The 23,681-nt window shown below is 39.1% G+C and overlaps 3 protein-coding genes across 9 annotated transcripts in view; 1 reads left to right on the forward strand and 2 right to left on the reverse strand.

Moving 5' to 3' along the window:
- LOC106088750 (uncharacterized) overlaps window positions 1–5,945 on the reverse strand; it is a 56,474-nt gene extending 50,529 nt beyond the window's left edge. For 2 of the 6 annotated variants that reach the window (XR_009398053.1, XM_059367415.1), the window contains exon 1: window positions 5,710–5,945. The gene's annotated coding sequence lies outside the window, so the exon portion shown is untranslated. The other 4 variants (XM_059367414.1, XM_059367412.1, XM_059367413.1 and 1 more) reach the window with 4 other exon arrangements.
- Window positions 5,946–10,080: 4,135 nt separating this feature from the next.
- Window positions 10,081–14,577, forward strand: LOC106088929 (ubiquitin carboxyl-terminal hydrolase MINDY-3 homolog). The gene is made up of 6 exons (XM_013254647.2): window positions 10,081–10,577; window positions 11,573–11,706; window positions 11,779–12,508; window positions 12,576–12,735; window positions 13,995–14,154; window positions 14,212–14,577. Exons 1-6 carry the CDS (start codon window positions 10,307–10,309, stop codon window positions 14,356–14,358), a joined length of 1,602 nt encoding a protein of 533 aa, XP_013110101.2. The 5' UTR covers window positions 10,081–10,306; the 3' UTR covers window positions 14,359–14,577.
- A 4,506-nt stretch (window positions 14,578–19,083) lies between these two features.
- LOC106088877 (fl(2)d-associated complex component) lies at window positions 19,084–23,092 on the reverse strand. 2 transcript variants are annotated; one of them, XM_013254596.2, is made up of 4 exons: window positions 21,994–23,092; window positions 20,902–21,925; window positions 20,036–20,475; window positions 19,084–19,968 (listed from the first exon to the last, which is right to left on the reverse strand). In XM_013254596.2, exons 1-4 carry the CDS (start codon window positions 22,970–22,972, stop codon window positions 19,295–19,297), a joined length of 3,117 nt encoding a protein of 1,038 aa, XP_013110050.2. In that variant the 5' UTR covers window positions 22,973–23,092; the 3' UTR covers window positions 19,084–19,294. The 2 variants fall into 2 exon arrangements, with proteins under 2 accessions (XP_013110050.2, XP_013110042.2); XM_013254588.2 differs by having other exon boundaries at window positions 20,036–20,493.
- Between the last annotated feature and the right edge of the window lie 589 nt (window positions 23,093–23,681).

Consider the following 23,681-nt stretch of genomic DNA (forward strand, 5'->3'; position numbering starts at 1 on the left):
ACAAAATTTCTATGAAATTTTCTCCAAAGACAAAATTTCTATGAAATTTTCTCTAAAGACAAGAGTGTCGAGATCCAACTGAAGTCAAGAATGCGACATACAATATAAGACGTGAGTCGGAGCGAATTGAGATGAGCAGGAGTAAGAATGTAGTCCCGAAATTCTATCAAAGAATTTGACATCAAACCGATGACTTTGGTGCAGGCACATCCTCCTACAGAGACAAAGAAAGAAATCTTGCAACTGACACAGATAGCATGCTGAGGATAACGAAAGAACATTTTACCCATCTGCTAGGATCCTACGTGGACGGCCAAGGGGATACCGCAGAACCAATCCCTGATGAAATTATTGAATGTTTACCTCCTAGTCAGAATGAGGTCCAAGTGGCAGTGACCAGAGTGAAGAACAACAAGGCAATAGGAGCCGACGGGTTACCCGTTGAACTATTTAAGACCGCAGGCGACACGCTAATATGGCTTATGCAAAAGCTTGTCTGTGCGATCTGGCTAAAATCAATGAGTTAATTGGACCCTAACAATGCGGCTTTAAACTTGGTAAGTCCACCCCAGACCAGATATTTACACTGTGCGCCTGGAAAAGACACGAGAAGGACAAATCAACACCTACAATCTCTTTGTTGACTACAAAGTCGATTTCGATACCCCAATAAGTTCCAAGGTATTTCAAGCCATGTCTGAGTTTGGTATCCCTACAAAATTAATAAGACTCTGAGGGATGACACTTGCTGATACACGTTCCTCAGTAAGAATAGGAAATAATCTTTCCGAACCATTCAATACCAAACGAGGTTCCAGATAAGGAGACAGCCTACCATGTAATCTCTTTAATATCCTGCTAGAGAATATTATACGAGATGCAGATGTGAATAGATGAATACTCACAAGAGAACATATGCTACTCGCCTGTGCCGACGACATCGATATCATGGGTTGGTCACCAGACGTAGTAACTGCAGCCTTTGAAAGAATCGAAAGAGAGTCAGTAAAAATTGGTCTGGCAATAAATGGAAATAAAATGAAATAGGTGGTATCAACTCCCAAAACAACCTGTTAAACCGATGAGATATAGAAAATGGAGAAAGTTGGGAACCACAACTTTAAGATAGTCAGCAACTTTATCTACCTCGGCACCGCTGTAACCGAAGCATATGACACCAGGTTTGTCTAACAGGCCAGTGGTGGAGGCCACCGTAGCGCAGAGGTTGGCATGTTCGCCTATGACGCTGAACACCTGGGTTCGAATCCTGGAGAGAACATCAGCAGAGATTTTCACACGACATTTGTGTACCATGAAATGTAAAAACAGGCAGACTATTCTGGGTTGTGGGTCTCTCGTCATAGAATTAAGAACAGGGTATTTTCATGACTTCTTTGGTCGACTACCATTAACAGTCTGCAATATCGACGATATAATATAAAAATGTTCAGAGAAACTGTCGTCATCCAAGACTTCCCAGTCACATACCCTTCCCCTGATATTTGTCCGATACAAAATCGGTTTATTGCCTTCATACAAATCAAGAGATTGTAATACCCTTTCGCTGATATTCTCCGATGTAAAATCGTTTTATTGCCTTCATTACAAATCAACGGATTACAACTTATAAGTAGCTCACCTCTTTCAATGTCCGAAATTCACCATATCTAATAATGTACATCACTACCCACAATGAGGTTCTTCTTCCCTGCAGAAGCTATTTCCACCAGCAATTTAAAAAAAAGCGAGTGGTAATTAACCTTCGCAACTCCTACGCGAAATACATTTCAAATATCAATATCTGCTTGTAGTGCAAAGTACAGGGTAGCTGACACAAGGAATTACCCATTCAAAAGACCACATGTTTTGTGTGAACATATTTTTATTATTTAAAAAAAGACGGAACATGATTTTTAGCCATTCTTGGTATACACGTGATGTGTGTGATGGCGCCGAGTCTTGTTGGTACGTCCATAATCTATGACCGAAATATTTGCGTGCCTACGGCTCTAAGCAGATTCCAAAGGTTTTCCCGATAATAGGTTGCACTTAATATATCGTCAGGCTCGAACAAAACGCTTGTAAAACGGTAATAGCTGCCCATACCATCACTTGAGATAGAAAATTACTTCGGGTGGCTGTTCGTGGGCTCAAATTCTCATGCACGTGCACTCGGTGAGTAAACACGAAAATTTTGGAAGTTTACGAACTGCTCATTTGGGAAATATTCCTTGTCAGAGAACACGATATTCGGAAAATACACCACGCTCGAGGAAGAGTAGTAACTCTGCTTTTGCTGTGATGTAAGATCGCGACCTTTTGGAACTTTTGGAACTCAAACCTTTGGCTTTTTGATTGCTACTACAACGTGGATTTCGTTGAATTCGAGCCTAGACTTGCGAAATCATTTTGTTGCAGTTTCACGACTCATTAGTTAAGTTTTGATCTCTTCTAATATTCAGCTGATTTAATTAACTGTTCTTTCTCTCACCAACAATACCAATAATACGGGTATGGTGAAAAACTCATGTGAGAGCTTCTCATCTGTGACGAGAAATGTCTAGCGTTTGTAAATTTTTTTCGTCAGTACCTTACGAATGGTCTGCAAGACATACAGTGGTGGAAAAAATAGTAGGGACAACGATTACTGAAATAATATTCCACAAATATACTAAAAGACATGATTACTTCTGTATAAGGCAGAACCTGTTATTAAACATTTTTAAACAATTCGTATCAAATTTCGAGCAAATATGTATCTACGGTTGACAAATGACAACATTATTGCAAATTACCTAAAATCTGGCAATCCTATATATATGAGGTTTATCTAAATCTAAATATATACGCATATGAACCAAACTCTATAGATATTGTGGTAATCGTCGAGGAAAGCGTTGTGCACAATTTAGGCAAGATTGGTCAATAAATGCGCTTGCAGTGGCCCTAGATGTGAAAATCGGGCGATATACATATATGGGAGCTATATCTAAAACTGAACCGATTTCTATAAAATTCACCAGTAATATTAAGAGAAAAAAATCCTTGCTGCCAAATTTCGAGAGAATGGGTTAACAAATAAGTACTTTATTTGAAGACGATCGGATGAAAATACGGACAGGCAGACGGACATAGCTAAATCGAAGCAGAAAGTGATTCTTAGTATATTGGTATACTTGTCAATAGGTCTATCTCTCTTCATACGATTGCGATAGGTCTTCCAAACTCGATACAGAAAGTTATTGGAACTAGCAATTTTTCGTTTTGTTTCACTTTCGAGACGAGTTCAAAAATCGAAGATTTTTGCAATGGAAAACGGAAGGCAGTGATCACAACACATACCAACCACAATGGGACGCGTTTCGTCATTTGGATAGAATAACTCATCGGCCATATTATGTGTGGAGGCTTCAAGGGCCATACATTGGTAGGTCGTACTTATACCGAATATACCGCGAAAACGGGTCTACGATGTAAGCAAGACACTGAAACAAGTCTGACACCGTTCACACTATCTGTTCTTTTCCACCGCATGTATTTTCTTAGGAGTTTTTGCTTAACGACTACTGAACTTTCATGGCACACACATGTAATTTATGATCATATTTTGGAAGTTGTATTAAGGCTCGAAGTTTGCTCCTATTCCTTAATGGGTAAAGTTGCAAGTTGCAACGTTAGACATCGGCAACGGCTTTCGCTGCTGCTCGTGTGGACCGGCCGGGCTCTGCCGAATTTTTATTTTCAAATTTCTTTTTGCCTGTTAGGGCGAAAATCATTTAATTGTAAAATTTTTCGTTTTGTTTCTCTTTCGAGACGAGCTCAATGATCGGAGATTCGAATATGGGAACACGAAGCAGCAGCAAGAGCCGTTGTCGTTGTCTAGGGTTCGAAGCCATTAAAAGACAAAGACAACCACACTTTGTTTGAAAGGTTAGATTCGGCCTATAAATAGTGTGTTGGCAATCAGTGCAAAATTCAGCCAGACTTTATCAGTAAATGTCATGTCAATAAAAAAAATTGATGTATCTTCACCAATTTCACAGTAGCAGAAGAATTTTGTCTATTTTCGATTTTGAAAAAATGTGGGGTGTCCCCCCCCCCCCCCCCTTTCCCCCAAATAAAATCCTGGGGGGAAATTCTGCAAACAATAGCGACCACAATTTAAAATAAAAATTGAGGTATCTTTACCAATTTCACAGTAGAAGAAGAATTTTGTCTATTTTCGATTTTGAAAAATGTGGGGTGCCCCCACCCCAAATAAAATCCTGGCTACGTCCCTGCTAGAAACCATATATTTTTCTCTTCTCATACATTTGAAAAGAAGACACTTCATAAGTTGTTGTAGCCACATTTCCATGAGAAGGTGGCGATCCTCGTTCAGCTCCTGTAGGTGCATAAGCTCGTTCGGTCCAAAGCACCTATCGCCGCTGGAACAGGGTGGCCATTAGTTATTTAAAGATGCCATTAACTCGCCTTGTCTTATCGAGCATCATAGGCACCCAGTATTTGTGCAATAGCCTGTGCCGCCCAACCTCTCACTGAGAATCTCCGCACAATACCGCTGAATGTCCGCGACTGCCGTTGAAGCTATTCCGTATGGAGCATTCCACTATTTGCAACCGCCCGGTTGCTTGCAGCTAAGCTTCTCGTAACAGAAATTAACACCACACAGATCAGACCTCAATGGTCCGGCCTGTATGGTGCTACCAGCTATTCTGTGCCGGGATAGCTGTGTTGGTAAGTGTCCCTATTATTTTTTTCCAAGTGAATTTACGAAAAAATTTCCATGATGAGTATCAGTGAATTATATGAGATCTAATTCATTCCACTAATATCAAATTTTAGTTCACCCTTCAAAGCCCAACATGTCTACAAATATTCAGGTTTACAGAAGTTTATACAGAAGTAATGATGTCTTCTTACTCTTTTTGTGCAAAATTATTTTTAGTAACTGTTGTCCCTATTATTTTTTCCATCACTGTACATGGTAAGATTAACCAAAGATAATTAGAGCACTCGCCCAGCGATCTGATCTGTGCACCGGAATGACCTTGCTCCCCATATACAACCGGCCAAGTATTGCTACCCCTATATACGCACAACAACAAAGAGATGTAGATAATTATTGGCATATTCCTTTATGACATTTACTTATTATTTGTAAGCATGCATTCCTCATATATAAAAGTTTATCACATTTTTTTTCATTTGTTGAAACTTTCATATTTAAGGCCCTTTTGGCAGTATTTCAATTGCAATTCTAACCACATTGGTGTATAACAGATGACTTTTTGCATTTACTAGGTAAATGTCAATTGGAAATTTCTACCTTTGTGTTGTTGTCTCACACTGTTACATTGCGCATACACTTAAAGGTCGTTTAATTTTGAAATTCATAACAAATCACTGGCAAAAAAACTCAGACTACCTGTTCACTTGTACTCTGGAAGAAGCAATTTAACAACAATTCCACAACACATTTACAATTATTAACAACAAATCACACAAAAAACTGACTCGCACTGCCATAAAACAAAGAAAACTTTGATTTTAACACTATTCCAGCAATTAGTTGACAGCTGGATAAAAACAGAAGTTAGCACTATATCGAATATTTTTAACTAATTTTGTGTTAACAAAATTTAAATAAGTTGTTTATTTGTTTTTATTTTGTTTTATGTTTCTTTTTTCAATATTTTTTTTGCTTACACTCTTCACTGCTATTTTCTCTGTGTGCAATATTTATTTGTTTTTTTTTTTTTTTTGTATTTAGTCACACCATTTAAATCTCAATGAATTTTTTTCCACTGCGCCGCGCTTTAACTGACTGTCGCGATTGATCGCTCGTTCGTTTTTTCGTTTTCTTCTGGCACTTCACGGTTTCAAGTTTTATTCACAACTGTTTGAAGTAAGAACCAGTGAAGCTACTTTTTATAAAAACCAAACCTCACGCACGTATGTATAATGAACTTGTTGTCTCATTCTCTTCAAATATCTTTCTCTTAACAAAACGACTGCTTCATTCATTCATTGATCATCAAAATGAAAACTCACACAACTAGTGTGTGGGGGATTACGAAATAACCGTTAAAAATGAATTGACTTTTTCAACAGCAGTTACTCTCACGTAGTAACTCTCACTGTTGCTCTTTAGCTCTCTTTACACTCTAACTCACTCACCTGTTTGTTGGATAACGCAGGTATGAAGAATTACACCCACATTTACGTTGTGGTTAATTGGTAGATAGTAGTAGAGTCTAATGACCAGGGTTGGCAGTTTTAGTAGAAAAGTCTCTCAGAATGGGAACTAATATTTGGGAGATGTTAATATCTCCAGCAGTATACCTATTAATTAGCATGCTATTAGATTTTGTATGACAAAAGTTTTTAAAAAAATTGAGCCTAAACGTTAAAAACTGGGGAAATTCCTATTTTTTAATTAAGTCAATAATTAGGTGTGCTGTATTTTAGTATTATATAGATCAGTGCAATGACATTTGAATGAAAACTACATCTATCCAGGGAAACGAAGTTCTGGATAAATTACGAGTGCAAAATAAAATTCAATTTGTGTTTGTTTGTCGGTTTGTTTGTTTGTTCCGTATAGACTCAAAAACGCCTGAACCGATTACATTGAAATTTTCACAGATAGTGTAGGTTGGTCTGGAAGGAAACATAGGCTATATAATTTTTTGAATGTTGGAAGGGGGGCGGACCCTCCCCCTTACCCCAAAAGTACTACCCAAAAATAAAAGTGAACCGATCGGGACAATATGGGATTCAAATGATAGGTCTTCAAGAGCAGAGTACGAATTTCATTATAAAAGTTGGGTCCAAGTGCCTGGGGGGACGCCCCAGTCCCAAAACCCCTTAAAAAAGGTTTATTTGACGATCATCACAATATGAGTCTCAAATGAAAGGGAGTAGATTACGAATATGGTCAGGAAGTAGGAATAGGCTTTATAATTTATTGATAACGGAAGGGGCGGACCCTTCACCGTTACCCCAAAAACAACACCTAAAATCAAAAGTGGCCCGATCGGGACAATATGGGTATCAAATAAAAAGTATGCGGGAGTAGATAACGAATCTGGCATACAAATTCATGTCGAAGTATAGGGGGTGACCCCACCCTCACAAAAACGCCCAAAATTGGCACATTTGCCAATCACGGATAAATGGGACTCGGTTCCTTTATTCCGTATAGACTGAAAAACGGCAGTACCGATTTTCTCGAAATTTTAGTATATTATGTAGGTTGGTTTGGAAGGAAACATAGGCTATATAGCTTTTCGATATCGGAAGGAGGACAGACCCTCCCCCTTATGCCAAAAACACAACCAAAAATCAAAAGTGGATCGATCACGACAATATAGGTTTGAAATGAAAGGTATTGGAGAGTAGAATACGAATGTGGTATTAACATTTGAGTCTAAGTACCCATCGGGCCGATATATTCGAAGTTCATGTCAACATGCGACTCAAATGAAAAGTATTAGGCAGTACAAATTACAAATATGGCATAAAACATTAAATGCAAGTATTGGGAGGTCGCCCACCCCCAAATACGCCCAAATTAGACGACTATGGCTATGTGGCACTAAAATGAAAGGTATTTGGGAGTAGATCACGAATATGACATTAAAATTTGCGTTCAAGTCCAGGTGGCGCTCTTCCTCATAAAGATACGTCAAATGAGTTATTTGACGCGTATTGTCATAACGCGTCAAATAACCCATGGGACTCGAATAAAAGGTATTTGAGAGTAAAAAACGAATTTGATATCCAATTTTGGAGCCAAGTGTTTTGGGGCATTCCCTCATTACCCTAATTTTTAAAAACACCAGGAACCTAGCAGGGCCAAATTTCTCACACATCAATGAGTATTTTCCGATTCAAGTTTAAACTCAATAAAAAGGGACCTTTTTTACAGCCGATACCGAACGGCGTCCCGCAGTGCAACACCTCTTTGGAGAAAATTTTTTAAATTACGATGCATGGCATTTTGCCTCGCAAATGTCGCCAACATGAAGAGGGGATAACCACCGCTTTGTCCGATGTTCTCGCCAGGATTCGAACACGTTCAGCGTCATAGACTACAATGGCACGAATTCGATATCCGCATTCAGGGCGAAGTGTAGCCACCCAAAAAAATATTAGAGATTTAAAGAACGCGCAGCGGCTCCGGTTCGGCTAGTTATAAATAAAATAAACAAAACATGTGTGGGCATAGCAGTCAAAAAAATTTATCAAAATTTTTGCACGCAATTTTATAAATAATTGGTTTTAGTTTAATAAAGCCATTCACAATAGAGGTATATCTGCATGTGGTCACTCTTATTAGTGAAAAACATATCATGGCAATCCTAACAACATACGTTCTACATAAGCCTGCACTGGTAATTTATCTAGAACTTCGTTGCCCTGGATAGATGTAATTTCCATACAAATTTCATTGCTCTGCACTATATAGTACTAAAATAAAACGCAGCTAATATTCGAACAAAGTGAGCATAAGAATTGCGTCCTCTAGGCACTTAAGAAATCAAATCAGCAGATTGGTTTACATAGAAGCTACGTATACCACATTATAGACATTGATATTACATCTAATGTTAACTTTCAGACAAATCGAGGTTGTGTTGCGGCCAAACGTGCTTAAGAAGTGAAATCGAAAGATCGATTTATATCGAAGTCTGTTAATGGATCAATTCGAACCAAACATACCATTGATGTTGGAAGTTGCAACTGCCAAATCGGACAAGAATTGCGTCCTTTACGAGCTTATTTGGAAAAATCAAATCGCGAGTTTGGTTTTTATGGTAGAGGTATGTATATTCAACATAGCCCAATTTGTCTCATGTCCAAGTCAACGGACCTATAACATTTTTGGCAAAATTTAGAATAAAAGAGCTTCTACACCATAAGATGCAATTTAAGCCCAGAAGCGCTTATTGATATACAAATGTAAATTTCCTTGCTGCTCACATTTCACTGCCTTCTTCTTTTCCATAATTTTTGTATGATTCTGACGCTTAATAAACAAACCTTTCGAGTTTCAATCAAAGTACTATTTCTTTTTTTCATAACAATTGAAATTCTAACGGTTTAACTCGCGCAATTCAAAATTGTAGGAATGAATAAACACCCATGGTGAAAAAGAGGTGAAATAGTAGATATGTTACCACTGCAATGTCGCCAAGACATATTAACCAAGGTAGCGTAAAGCCAAACAACTGAGTATAATTTTTTTCTCGCGAAGTCAACGAGTTTTAGTTGCGTGTGTGTATTATAGTTAAGAAAAAACATGGGTTTTCAAAACGAACATAGTACCAGCATTAGGTGACTCTCATGATAAAATTATTTTAAAGGTTGTCTCATTTGTACAACAACACAAACAAAAACAAATTTTGCCCATGAACATTCCACTAAGGAACAGGGGCAAACTTCTCACATATTAATGAGTGCAGTCCGATGATAAGGGGCCTCTTTTTATAGCCGAGTCCGAATGGCGTGTCGCAGTGCGACACCTCTTTGGAGAGAAGTTTTACATGGCATTGTATATTTGTATGCCAGATTCGTTATCTACTCCCGCATACTTTTCATTTGATACTCATATTGTCGTTATCGGTCCACTTTTGAGTTTGGGTGGAGTTTTTAGGGTAATGTAAGGGTCCGCCCCCTTCCGTAATCAACTAATTATAAAGCCTCTTCCTACTTCCTGACCATATTCGTAATCTACTCCCGAATACCTTTCATTTGAATCCCATATTTTCATGATCGTCAAATAAACCTATTTTAAGGGGTTGTGGGGCTGGGCGGCTCTCTTTGCTGTGCTGTCGAAAATCTTACTAGCCCCTGGGCTACTCAAAAATTATTGAACACACTTAACGTCATATTTTTACTATCCCTACAACTTTGACACGCAGCCTTTGGATGCTCAAGGCGTCAAAACAAAACAGTACAGTGGGACACAAAAAATTTGTTCAAATTATCGATTATCCGATTTTTTAATCAGTGAAAGTCGACTTCGACTTTTCGAGGTTTTTACACACAAAGTCGATTAATCGATTAGTCGACTTTGGGATCCCTAGTGGGACGCAATTCTCAATTCTGCAGAAAAGAAAACTTAAAAAAATTACAAAAAGACTAGCGAAATAGTTGTTGTGATTTGTTTATTTGTTTGTTGTGTGTGATTCCAAGTGAGAAGCCAATCCCATAGAAAACATTTGGGAATCTTTAAACGCAGACACACACACACACACGCCATCACACGCTAGTAATTCTTCTTTCGGTGTCTGTTGTCATGGGTGAGCATACGAAAAGTAGTGCATCCACAGAACATATGCAACAGCAACAACATCAGCAGCAGCAGCAAGAGGCCAGCACAAGTAGTGGGAGTGCTGGATTAACTCCCTCACCAGAAGCAGCTTCCTCAGCCGCAGCAGCAGTAGCAGCGTCCACTGGTGCATCGGGCCCATCATTAACGGCCAAGGATGCGCGCGAATTACAGGAAATACGCAACTTACTATGGGGACCAAGCATACGTGTGGATGTGTTTCGGCGTTGGTCGCAAGGTGGGTGTGTGGTGGGGTGGGAGGTTTTTACAAATCAACAACAACAAAAAACAGTAGTTGGGTGGTATTGCTCATATCGCTTAATGTATAGTAAGTGATGTGATGCTGTTTATTGTTATTACTGCCTTTAGCCTTCACTTTCCCTCCTTGCCCTTTTTTGCTGTGTCAAGCTTCTTCCAAACTTTCATATCTTTTTTGACACCTGCTGTATTTTTTTTTTCAACTTTTGTTCCCCCTCTTTTATTTCATTTTTGTTTTTATCCCATGCCGTTTTGTGCAAAGATAGGTATGTAGTTATGTTTTTGATAGGTTGTGAAGCAGGCATTGGCCGGTCGCGGGGTGATCATTTTAAAAAATTGTTGAAATTCTTTGGAGGATGAGTCATGCCCTTGCAGGTTTCCCATATTTATTGTTTGATTTTTATTTTTATACGCTACAGAGATGCCATAGTTGCATCTAATGCAACATTTGGAAGTTTAACCCTTGAGGGGCGGGGTTAAATTTCTTTTAATTCAACAAATTTGACGCTGTGGAATATTTAGTACTAAACCTTAAACACTGATCTGCAAAATTGGAAACGAAAGAGAAAATAGGCAAGAAGAAAACAAGTATGTTATATGGAACAGATCGATCGGCATAAAATCTGCGTAGTCTCTGGCCCGCTTGTGGCCAGGGACTAGCCAAAATATGAAAATGGATGTTTCAGGAATTCCGAGCGGAGCGTAAGGCGAAGTGGAATGGCGGGTTTGAGATGGAAAACCGTAGTGGGATATAAAAATTCCGTCGGCCGTGGAATCGAATCCCACAAAATTTGGTCTATCGATTAGTGCTTTTACAGTGGACTACTTTTTTGAGTGATTCTGATAAGCAGATTACCATAAATTGGATTTGTAATACCTAATAATAAAGTCCTGTCATTGAATTTGTCTCCTTGTGTCTCTAAATGGAACTGCTTTTATATGAGTCTTTAACCATTTCTTTTTGTCTTTCAACAGGTTTTGAATTCAGTGATGTTGAACCCTCGGCTTTGGTACAAAAGCAAGGAGGTCCCTGTGCTGTGATTGCCCCCGTGCAAGCCTACATTCTGAAAATTCTTATTATGGATACTCCTGGTCACTTTCTGAAAGATGTAAATAATAGTGCAAAGACGTTTTTGCCATAGTTAAAATGAATGAATGATTGTTTGAATCTTTTGTTTTAGTTAACACCTGATAAATGCAAAAGTCTTCTCATACAAGCCCTCTGTACCATACTAAGTAAATGTAAAGCGCAACGCATACGTTTAGTCACCCTACCTGTAGACAAGTGTTCCGAAGCCAAAGAAACATCCTCGGCGGATGCTCCACCCAATGATAGAGGTGATGATGATATATGCGATAGTGATGTGGCCAATTTAAACAGCAGTGAAGCAATGGCGGAGGCGGCGCCGCCTTATGCTTCAGATGTCATAGGTGGTGATGATATCAGTTTGACCACCATGGCGGATGAGGAAATATCACCCGAGGAATATCACAATCGCCTAAATGTGATACATTTCAATAGTATTGAGGAATTGGAAAGATACTATAGCCATAATTTCGATATATTATCTGCCAAATACGGAGTGCTGCTCTTCATGTACACGGTACTGCTGACCAAGGATATTGAGAATGTCAATTCCGAGTTGTTGGATACCTCAGAGCCTCTTATACACAATACCTATGGTTATGGTTCGCAGGCTTTGATCAACTTAATGTTGACCGGCAGGGCTGTAGCTCATGTCTGGGATAATGATCAGGATGTGGGTGGCCTCAAGCTGCGTGGCATCGATGAACAAAGTGATATTGGTTTCATTACATTGATGGAACAAATGCGATACTGCACTGTGGGATCGTTCTATAAGAATCCTCGAAATCCTGTATGGGTAATGGGTTCCGAAACTCATTTAACTGGTAGGTGGTACTGAAAAAAATTGTTAAAAGAAATGAAATGTTGATGTGCTTAACGAATTCTTTACAGTGTTATTTAGTAATGAAAAGAGGCTTGTATCACCGGAAACACCTTCGGAAATTGCACGCCGTGTATTTAAGTCTTATGATCCGGATGGCAATAATTTCATACCAACACCTGTACTGCAAGATGTCTTAGCTGCTTTGGATTTAGTCAGTGAAGCTGAATAGTAAGTTCACCAACTAGCACTTAAGTTACTTAAAAAAAAAAAATGCAAATTTTGCCCATGAACATTCCGCTAAAGAACAGGGACAAACTTCCCACATACCTGGGTTCAAATCCTGGTTATTGCTGGCGAGATTTGTGAAATACTATGCCATGTAAAACATTGCCCCTGACACGGCATTCGGACTCGGCTACAAAAAGGAGGTCCCTTGTCATAGATCTTAAAACTTGTATCGTATAGCACTCATTGATATGTGAGAAGAAGAAGAAATTTTCTCATGAAGGCTGGCTCTAGAGCCTTCAAAAATTGAGATATTGAGCTGAAATTTAGAACAGATACGTCTTTTTGATGCACGCTGGTTAAGTTTTTGAACGGGCCAAATCGGACCATATTTCGATATAGCTGCTATATAGACCGATTTTCCGATAAAGGGTCTAATGCCCATAAAACCTTTCTTTCTCATTCGATTTTGCTGAAATTTGAAACAGTCAGTAGTTTAAGGCTTCCCAACAATTGACCTAAACATGGTTCAAATCGGACTATATTTAGATATAGCTGATATAGATATAGCCTTAAAGACCGATAGATATAGCCTTAAAGACCGATCTCCCTATAAAGGGGTCTGAAGGCCTTAAAAGCTTTATTTATTACATGATTTCGCTTATTTTTAATACAGCGGTTTATTAAAAGCCTCCCATCATCTGACGTAAATATGGTTCAGATCGGACTATATTTAGATATAGCTGTCATATAGACAAATCTGAAGCCAATAAAATCTTTATTTATTACCCGATTTCGCTGAAATTTAAAACAGTGAGTTATTTTTAGCCTCCTGACATCTGACCCAAATACGGTTCAGATCGTACTATATTTAGATATAGCTGTCATATAAACCAATCTGCCGATAAAGGGTCTGAAGTCCATGAAAGCTTTATTTTTTAACCGATTTCCCTAATATTTGAAACAGTGAGTAGGTTAAGTTCTCCCAACATCCGACCTAAATATAGTTCTGATCGGACTATATTTAGATATAGCTGCCATATAGACCGATCTGCCGATAAGGAGACTGAAGGTCATAATAATTTGGATCCTTAAGTTATCCAATTTTCACCGGATTGTAACGAAATGGGGTTTACATATATACCCGAGGTGGTGGGTATCCAAAGTTCGACCCGGCCGAACTTAATGCCTCTTTACTTGTTTTTCAATATTTCCTAATTTTTGTTGTATATGTATATATTTTATATAATTTTTCTTTGCAGTGTGGAAATAATGCAAAGACGCTTGGACCCTGAAGGTTTGGGCATTATTTTGCTAAATGCATTTATGGATGAGTTTTTTCCTCTGGAGAAACGTTCTACGCCCGATACCTTTGACTTAATGCACTATAATGGCATACCGGGTTCAAATGATGGCAATAAGGTAAATACTAGACTAGACTTTTTCAAATTTTGTGATTTTATAAGGTATCTCTTGCAGGTTCGTTATTGTAAAGGTTCTGCCATACTCTTGGAAACGGATTTGAAGTCGGTGTTTGTTTCGAATCCCCTAATGACATGCCTGCAAACCAAATGGCCCAATATCGAAATGAATTGGCACGATATGCGAATACCTTCAATGAATTGACCACATTGAGGAAACACAAATCTAATATTCTAAATGAAAACAGAGTGAAACAGTGGAATCATGCTCCTGATATGAACAAATTTGTAATTAAACAACAAAAACTATACGAGGCCTATACACAAAATACAATAGAGACGAGAGTGTGTGCATACATTTGAGGCCAATTGCCATTTCATGGTTATTGGAATAAAAAAAGGAAATTACCAAAAGAATTTACAAAAGCAGCAGACAGTAAAAAAATGCATTTCCACCAATCGAAAATCGAAATCAATTAAAAATGCCGCAAGTAAAGAAAGAAGAAAATGTTATCTAGAAACACCGGGTTTACTAACTAAGTAGTAGTACTTGTGTTAGTATATTTTTTTAAGTTTTAAAGCTTTAAACAAGATTCTGCCCACAACCACTACCACTAACGTTTTGGCTAAAAATTTAAATAACCATTTTTGCAAAAAAAAAAACAAAATGATGTTATCCTGCTCCTCACAACTCCTTTGCATAAAAATATTAACAATACAGACGCCAGCCACGTTTATGTCCCAAATATCAACAATATTAGCAATAATGAAATAGTAGCGTCATTTAACAAAAAGCAGTTTAAATCCACACTTTTAAATCTTCTTCGTTAGTAGAGTATGTACAACAAAGAAAAAAATTAAACAGACAGTTGGAAAAAAACAAAACTAATATGAAAAATAAACTAAACTTCCAAATTTAATTGAAACAAAAAGAAAAGAAAAACTAAAACTAATGGTTATAGTAACTCTCAAAACAAACTGAATTTGAATACCCGCCATAATCTAACAAAATATTTATATGCGAATATTTATTATATATAAATATGTGTATACCTATGTATCTATTATCTATTATGTTGTTAATTATTGACAAAATGAAACGATAACAAAAGAAAACCCCGTAATAAAAAAATCTCCAAGTATTTTATTGTAAATTGTTTGCTAAAAAATTTATCGTTTATAAATTTTTTCCTAATGTATATTTTTATTTGTAACCAAGAGAAAGAAAAAAAAAAACAACAAGCCCATACACCGCAAGTAACCTATGAACAACAAATTCATTAATTAAGAGTTCAGATTTACTTTAGCACTTAAAAACAAACAACAACAACAAAAAAATCATGAAACTAATAAAAGAGAAAAAAGGTAAATTATAATTAAGAAAAATTTAACATAGCATCTTGAATGGGTTTTAATTTCTATATTTGAAGGCTTCATTGGCATAAATATACAGCAATCCTTAGGCGATATTTTCAGGCTACCTGTTAAAGCAAAAGTCAACGATTAAATGATAATAAATCGTTTTTCCAGAGGGTTGTTAATGAATCAAGTTTTTCCTAACAGAGAAAATTTTCAGTCCGTTTTGTTTTTAAGGAAGATTTTATTGGATTTTTGCCTTTAACTCTAATATTTCGGCTTCTTTAACTCTAATATCTCCGCTGCGCCTTCTTTAACTCTCTAATATCTTTTTAGGGTGGGGACACTTCGCCCTGAAAGCGAATATCGAATTCGTGCCATTGTAGGCTATGACGCTGAATGCGTTTGAATCCTCGCGAGAACATCGGACAAAACGGTGTTTATCCCCTCTTAATGTTGGCCACATATGCGAGGTACAATGCCATGCATGGTCATTTTTTCCGCCAAGAGGTGTCGCACTGCGGGACGCCGTTCGGACTCGGCTATAAAAACGTCCCTTATCATTGAGTTTAAACTTGAATCGGAAAGCACTCATTGATGTGTGAGAATTTGCCCCTTCTCGGTTCCTGGTAGTAATGTTCTTCCTTAGGGTAAGGTTCTCATTAGGGGAGAGATGGCACCTCAGACATTTCGACTCATATATGAATATCAAATTCGTGCTGCACTTCCATATCCCTCTAATTTGAGCCCCATATTGCCATGCTGCACATATTGCCGTGCTGCACTGCACACCAAATCCCTTTAACTTGAGCCCCTTATTACCATGGCCGGTAAATATGAACCATTTGGAGGGTGTTTTGGGACTGGGGCGCCCACCGACACTTTACACTGACAAAAGATATCAAATTCGTTCTTTATTACCAACGGAAATGATGTTCAGTTTTGTGGGGTGCTTTAGAGCGTACCCCAAAACCCTTGGCTCCAAAATTGGATATCAAATTCGTTTTCTACTCTCAAATACCTTTCATTTGAGTCCCATATCGTCATAATGGGCCAAATATCCCATTTGACGTAACTTTAGGAGGAAAAGTGCCGCCTAGATTTGAACGCAAATTTGAATGTCATATTCGTAATATACTTCCTAATACCTTTCATTTGAGTCCCATATAGCCATGGTCGGCTAATATGCCCATTTGGGGGTATTTGAAGTTGGGCGACCATTACTTAGACCTAATGTTTCATGCCACATTTGTAATCTACTGCCTAATACCTAATACTGCCTAATGGGAATATAACTGTTTAGAGGATTTTTGGGGTTCGGAGGGACCCACTGGGTACTTGGACCCAAATTTGCATACCATATTCCTTTTCTAGTCTCCAATACCTTTCTTTTGGTACCCTTATTGTGCCCATCGGACCACTTTCGGATATGGGTGGCATTTTTGGGGAAAGGGGGAGGGTCCACCTCCACCCGATATTGAAAATTATATAGCCTGCGTTTCCAAACGTGCACAATCTATGAAAATTTTAAGAAAATCGGTTTAGCCAAGTATCATATAGTCGTAATGGGTCTAATGGTGTTTTTGCGGGGGTGGCGTGACCTCCTATGCCAGATTCGAAATCTACTCCCGAATACCTTCCATTTGAGCCCCATTTTGAAAGGAACGTCCAATATGTCTGTTTGGGGTAGTTTTGGGGTTGGGGCGGCCCGATGGGTTATTGGACTCATGTTTTAATACCATATTTGTATTCTACTCTCCAAAACCTTTCATTCGATACCTATATTGTCCCGATCGGTCCACTTTTGATTTTGGGTTGTGTTTTTGGCATAAGGGGGAGGGTCCCTCCCCCTTTCGATACCGAAAAATGATATAACCTAAGTTTCCTTCCAGAAAATCGGTTATGTCGTTTTTCAGTCTGTACGGAACAAACAAACCGAGTACCATATATCCGTGATTGGCTAATGTGCCCATTTTGGGCGTTTTTATGGGGGGTAGGGTGACGCTCTATACATTGACATGAATTTGTATGCCAGATTCGTTTTATACTCTCGCATACTTTTCATTTGATACTCATATCTCATATTGTCCTTATCGGTTCACTTTTGATTTTGGGTGGTGTTTTTGGGTAAACGGTGGAGGGTCCGCCCCCTTCCGTTATCAATAAATTATAAAGCCTATTCCTACTTCCTGACCATATTCGTAATTTACTCCCGACTACTTTTCATTTGAGTCCCATATTGTCATAATCGTCATATAAACTTATTTTATTTATTTATTTCTTGATAGTAATACATAAGCCTCCTCGGCCAAAAAAACGTATTACAACGATGTATATTCCTAAATAAACATTAAATAAAATTAAATACTTCACAGTTACATAAAGATGTAAGATTCTTAGTCTAATTCATTTTAATTGGCTCCCAAGCCATAACAAGATTATGCAAAAATTTAAACTGTTGGATTTTTTAACAAGTCCCATGTTAGCAATACAAAAAGATTCAAGCAACAACATTAAGTTTGATCTGTAGAATAGAAGTTAATAAGTTTTAAGCGAAATACATTTTTCGAGTGTGAAAAGATTCTTAACTCAACGGGCAATACATTCCACACAATTGTTTTAAGGGCTTTTGGGGCTGGGGCGGCCCCTCAGGTATTTGGACTTATTTTATTTATTTATTTCTTGATAGTAATACATAAGCCTCCTCGGCCAAAAAAACGTATTACAACGATGTATATTCCTAAATAAACATTAAATAAAATTAAATACTTCACAGTTACATAAAGATGTAAGATTCTTAGTCTAATTCATTTTAATTGGCTCCCAAGCCATAACAAGATTATGCAAAAATTTAAACTGTTGGATTTTTTAACAAGTCCCATGTTAGCAATACAAAAAGATTCAAGCAACAACATTAAGTTTGATCTGTAGAATAGAAGTTAATAAGTTTTAAGCGAAATACATTTTTCGAGTGTGAAAAGATTTTTAACTCAACGGGCAATACATTCCACACAATTGTTTTAAGGGCTTTTGGGGCTGGGGCGGCCCCTCAGGTATTTGGACCGCTCCCTCCCGATTTCAAAAAATTATATAGCCTATGTTATCTTTCAGACCAACCTCGTTATCTGTGAAAATTTCAAGGTAATCGGTTCAGATGTTTTTGAGTTTATACGGAACAACCAAACCGACAAATACAAATTGAATTTTATATAAGATTTCCTTGACATTTTGTCTTTGAGATAAAGTTTCATAAACAAACACTCTGCCGTCGGCCTAACGCTTTTAACGCACAAAATAAGTTAGGTTTCAACCAGTCCAAGTTTAGCCATTAGTAAGAAGTCGAAGTTCCGTGGAGTAAAAACAGGGATTTTTCCCAAGGCTCTACCAGTATAACCTCTACTACTCTTGGAATGTATCGCACTAAGAAATAAATATATAAAATAAAGTCTTATCCCTAAGCCATGAAAATAAGTTTCTTTGTACTTACAATTTATTTTGTGAATTTTCAGCAGTAACTTTTTTCTTTTTATTTCAGTTTACTCCCCATATTTTTTGCCATTCATTTCAGCACTCATTTCCTATGTAAATACCATTTCTTGGTAGGACAAGTCTATATATCTTTCAAACTATGGTATAATTCATTAATGTAGGCATTTCCAGAATATTATAAATATGTAACCTTAACATCTAGCGGGGAAAAACTTGTAAAATTCATCTGCAAGCTTGCTATTTAGGAATATTCGCAACATAGTTTATCCATTCATCTCATCTGTATTTAAAAGCGTCTATTTCACTTCTAGTGTCCTCTGAAAAGCAGCTAGAGCCATTGCTTTTAGTTTGTCACTAGTAGCAGGAATATTGCGTGATATCGGACACTCTCGTGCGGGAAGACCACACAATTGTCTACGCAATTTTAAATCTTGCCGAGCACTTAAAGCTCTACTATTCATGCCACATGCATTTGCAATTAAGTTATTGCGTTCCATTTGTAACTTTCTTTGCGCCACTTGCATGCATGCCAACGGAGGTAAACTTTCAATGTTTATGGTTTCAGTTGGCGATATCTCCGATATAGGAGGTTTGGTTTCCAACTTTTCTTCTTTGGGCTTAATGTCGGATGTACTGTTTTCATCATTCTCCACTGGAGTTTGAGAATCATCGTCTAAGGTGGATAGGGATGACACTTCGTCTTTGATTTCAGATTTTATAGCATTTGTGGCTTCGTCTTTGACTTCGCCTTTAACAGTTGCTTCCTCCTTGAGTTCTTCTTCCAACTGTTGTTTGGCATTTATAAGCAATTGCTTGGCATAATCACCAGCCATGCGCATGGATATGCCAACGTCCAGTATAATACGATGCGGTTGCCATTTTTGTTTGGCCGTTGTAGTTTGGTATGATGGCAAACGTTTGGTTTCGGCCACCAGGGAGGACCAATCCACACCTAAAGCATCGCCAACACCTAAAGTAGAGGGAAGAGGCATGTATAATGGTCTGTTTATTATTATTCTTTTTGTGTTAAATTATACCTTTGGCGGCTCTTTCCTCCTCCAGTTCTCCATCGGAGATTTCTTCAAAATCCATAAGTTCTTCGTCATCGGCCTTATCTTCTGTTGCTTCTCTTTCGGGTTTGCTTTGAGAATTGGAATCTTCATTGTCAAGTTTGGCCTTCTTCTCGGTTTTGTTTAATATGTCATCGTCACTATCACTAATTTCGCTAAGTTCTCCCGATTTCTTCTCCTTATCGGCAGCACTTTCTGCCGTTTGTTCTCCTTGTTGTTCTCGCCCAGCGTCTGCTTCCGTTGCGCTTGGCTTATCATCAAGTTCACCAACAATTTCTCCTGCCTCTGGCTTATCATCGGCTTGGCCAGCATTGCGTCCCATAGCAGGACCTTGTCCTAAAATACTGGGATTTGTGGTACCACTTGCAGTGCTTTGAGCAGCGGCTTTGGCTGCGGCCACTAAAATACTGGGATTTGTGGTACCACTTGCAATTAATAAATTAATTAATTAGTAATTAACAGATTATTGTACATAGCAGGGACAATTACAAAGGGGGTTTGGGATCCGGAAGTTTTCGTTTTTTCTTTTTTTAATGTTTGAGAAAATACTAAAAAAATATGCTAAGGGAGAACACATATCCAAGAGAATAAAAAAATCTGCTATCTACATAATCTCGCTTTTATGTGTGACATGAGGCTGAGGTTAGTAGGCAAATGGTGTGCTTCTAGTGATGAATTTTTGGGTGTGGCAATGACATAATGCAAAGTGTTTGGTTAATTGTATGTTTTGAGACACCCTCATTCCAGTTCAAATATACATTCCCGGAAGCCCAAACCCAAAGTAAAAACATGCAATTTCTTAATGTTCTTGTAATGAAGGCAAAAACACTTACGCCTTAGCTGCTGCCAATGCTGCTTGTTGTTTCTTCAAAATATTCGGATTGGTGTAGGTCATATTCCTCTTATTGGGGAATCTGGGAGAGCCGCCCTCATGGAATGCCCCAGATGTTGGTAGACTCAATAAAGCTGGAGGATGATGAGCTCTAAAACTGTGTATGCCTGGCACCCGCTCACCGTGTATAATATGGCCTCCGCGACGGTAACCACCTCTGCCTCCACGCTCACCACGAGGATGATGTATCATAGGACCAGGGGGACCGCGCGAATAACTTGGTGGTCCCGAGGACACACTGGCTTCCTCGCGTTCACGCCAATCTTGTGACCAAGGCCTGCTGCTGGGGGGAATTTTTTCCCGCCCCTCTGGTATATCACGCTTATCATGCTCTAGCCAAGAGTCACGTGCCGGTACTTCAGGTTTCTTCGAAACCTCGATTTGTCCCTCTTCGGCATCCCAATCGGGCTCTGACGTAGGCCTTTGGTCGCGTGCTGATGGTGGTGCAATTTTTACTGGTAAAACAGAACCACCGCCTCTTTTGGTGGTGCCAAAACCACCGCCACCTATACCTCGAGCAGAGGTGTGTGGCGTTGAGGTTGGCTCTTCACTGGGCCATTCTCTGGGACTTCCAATCCATTCCTTACGCTTCCAATCTGCAGCAGCACGACCTACATATGGCCTTTCTCTTTCTCTGGGCGGTGGCAAGCGATCACGTTCTTCTGGGTATAGGTGTTCTGCTTCCAACTCACGGTAATCTCTGGGATCATGCATATCACCACGGGCTCTCATTTCTCGTTCCGATAGCCATTGGTCGCGGCTGCTGCTACGCCCCTCCTCTAGGAAAGGACGTTTGTAGGCACGATCTCTTTCATCTTCGGGATACATGTCGCGAGGGTCGCCACGCATACGACTGCTACTACTTGGCCCGGCATATTCAGTGGGACTCAGCTCACGGCGACGTGCCAGGTATTCGCGTTCACGTAACATTTCTTCTCTCTCCAAAATGGCCCTTCGTTCACTTTCTAAGTGTAATAACAACAAAAGACCAACATAAAAATCGAATATAATTTTTTTATTTTAAGGTCCTTACCCTCCTCATACTCGTCGGCCCTATGTTTGCGCACATAGCCGTGCTCGTATGGATCAATGTCCCGTTTGGCTCTTTCCAATGAACGATCACGGCTATCAAACCCACGGCTACCCATTTCTCGATCCGGACCACGAGCCAGCAAACGCTCACTCACAGGTTTGCCATATTTCTCCTCCTCCTCTCTGCGTATCTTCTCACGAGCTAAACGTTCTCGTTCCCTCTGTCTTTCCTGGCATCTGGCCAAGGCCTCAGCCCTTTCCTTGTCACGCGCAGCTTCACGTTCGCGTCGCTCACGTTCCCTTGCCAAATCTTCATGGCGCATTTTCTCATGACGTAAGCGTTCACGTTCCGCCGAAGGAGTGCGATCTCGTGTCCTTGTCTGTATGATAATCTTTTCACGAGACATCAACTGATGATGCATGCGGGGAGGCGTCTTCTGACGATTGACATCCTGGTGTATGCGTATTTTTGTAATTTTTGTGGGTGAGCGACTGCTGCGATGATGATGCTCCCTTTCGCGTTCCCTTAGGGCTCTATGCTTTTCCTTTTCTCTTTCTCGGCGTTCTTTGCTGGCCGCCCTCAGGTGTTTGCGTTCGGCCAATTTTTTCAGTTTTGCTTGTGTTGCCGGTGACAAGGCACGATGAGAGTGACCACTTAACGCTGCTGCTGCAGCGGCTGCCTTTTTCTTTAGTTTGGCTTCCTTCAGTTTACGCTTCAAATGATTACGTTTGGCTTCCAATTTCTTTTGGCATCTTCGCTCCTTGTCGCGCTTGTGGCGTTCATCACCGCTAGAGCTGCTGGAGCGCCTCAAGCCAGGTTGCCTTGATTTTTTGTGACGATGCCGTCGTTCGCTATCGGAACTGCTATATGAGCTTGACGAGCCAGAATCCGAATCACTGCTGGAACTCGATTCACTGCTAGATTCGGCCTTGCGAGCTTTTTTGTAACGTCTCAAGGCTTCCTTGGACTTTTTATCCATTGCTGGTAAGGTTTTTCTACAAATTGCTTCAATCTATGGGAAATATTTGTAAAACCTTTTTTTGTGTGTGTGTGGAAAATTTCGACGATTTTCACATCCACCAACTACCCTTGACGAAAAGTAGTCGAGTAATCGTTCGTGTTACTTTGCATAAGGGGTGTTTACACACAACGACATTGGGTTGAAATTAGTGTAACGTCGTAATGAACGTATGTTGATTAGTAACGTAACTCAGTACATAATGAATAAAAATTGTAAAACAATAACAAGAGGAAAATGTTAATGTAAAATGTGAAGAAACGTTTTATATTTTTTTTGGCCGGAAATCGTTTCAAGTGTTGCCACTATAATTTTTATAATGCGTTTTGACAGTTGTTCGACCGAAAAGTCAAAGTCACTATGAGTCACTCAAGTCAAAAGAACAAAAAAAAAAAAACTATTACCACCGATGATCGGTTCAGCTAGTTCTGGCTTCTACAGAACTTTAGAATGACAAAAGGTCTGGAGGGTATCCAGGCACAGAAAGAGGTGTTCACCCATCATCCTGTATCTTCTCATAGCAATTGAGGGGTAGTGACAAAAAAGATACTCGAAAAGGTTACTCCTCTTCGTCATCGACTGTCTCTAACACCTCCAAGTCAAAGACCTGACATTGCAATCAGCAATTCAAAATCGTGCTTTCTCCGCCCCAGGATAAGCAACATCTTAT

This window comes from Stomoxys calcitrans, chromosome 4, assembly GCF_963082655.1.
Source record: "Stomoxys calcitrans chromosome 4, idStoCalc2.1, whole genome shotgun sequence".
In the NCBI taxonomy this organism is placed as follows: domain Eukaryota; kingdom Metazoa; phylum Arthropoda; class Insecta; order Diptera; family Muscidae; genus Stomoxys; species Stomoxys calcitrans.

What these genes read in the sequence shown, in the direction of transcription:
- LOC106088929 (XM_013254647.2), top strand. Translation starts at nt 10,307, where the DNA reads ATGGGTGAGCATACGAAAAGTAGTGCATCCACAGAACATATGCAACAG. An exon ending in GTTTCGGCGTTGGTCGCAAG is followed by an intron (nt 10,578 to 11,572) that starts GTGGGTGTGTGG and finishes GTCTTTCAACAG; the next exon opens with GTTTTGAATTCAGTGATGTT. An exon ending in TTCCGAAACTCATTTAACTG is followed by an intron (nt 12,509 to 12,575) that starts GTAGGTGGTACT and finishes AATTCTTTACAG; the next exon opens with TGTTATTTAGTAATGAAAAG.
- LOC106088877 (XM_013254588.2), bottom strand. Translation starts at nt 22,972, where the DNA reads ATGGATAAAAAGTCCAAGGAAGCCTTGAGACGTTACAAAAAAGCTCGC. An exon ending in GCATTGGCAGCAGCTAAGGC is followed by an intron (nt 20,494 to 20,901) that starts GTAAGTGTTTTT and finishes ATTAATTGCAAG; the next exon opens with TGGTACCACAAATCCCAGTA. An exon ending in GGAGGAAAGAGCCGCCAAAG is followed by an intron (nt 19,969 to 20,035) that starts GTATAATTTAAC and finishes CCTCTACTTTAG; the next exon opens with GTGTTGGCGATGCTTTAGGT.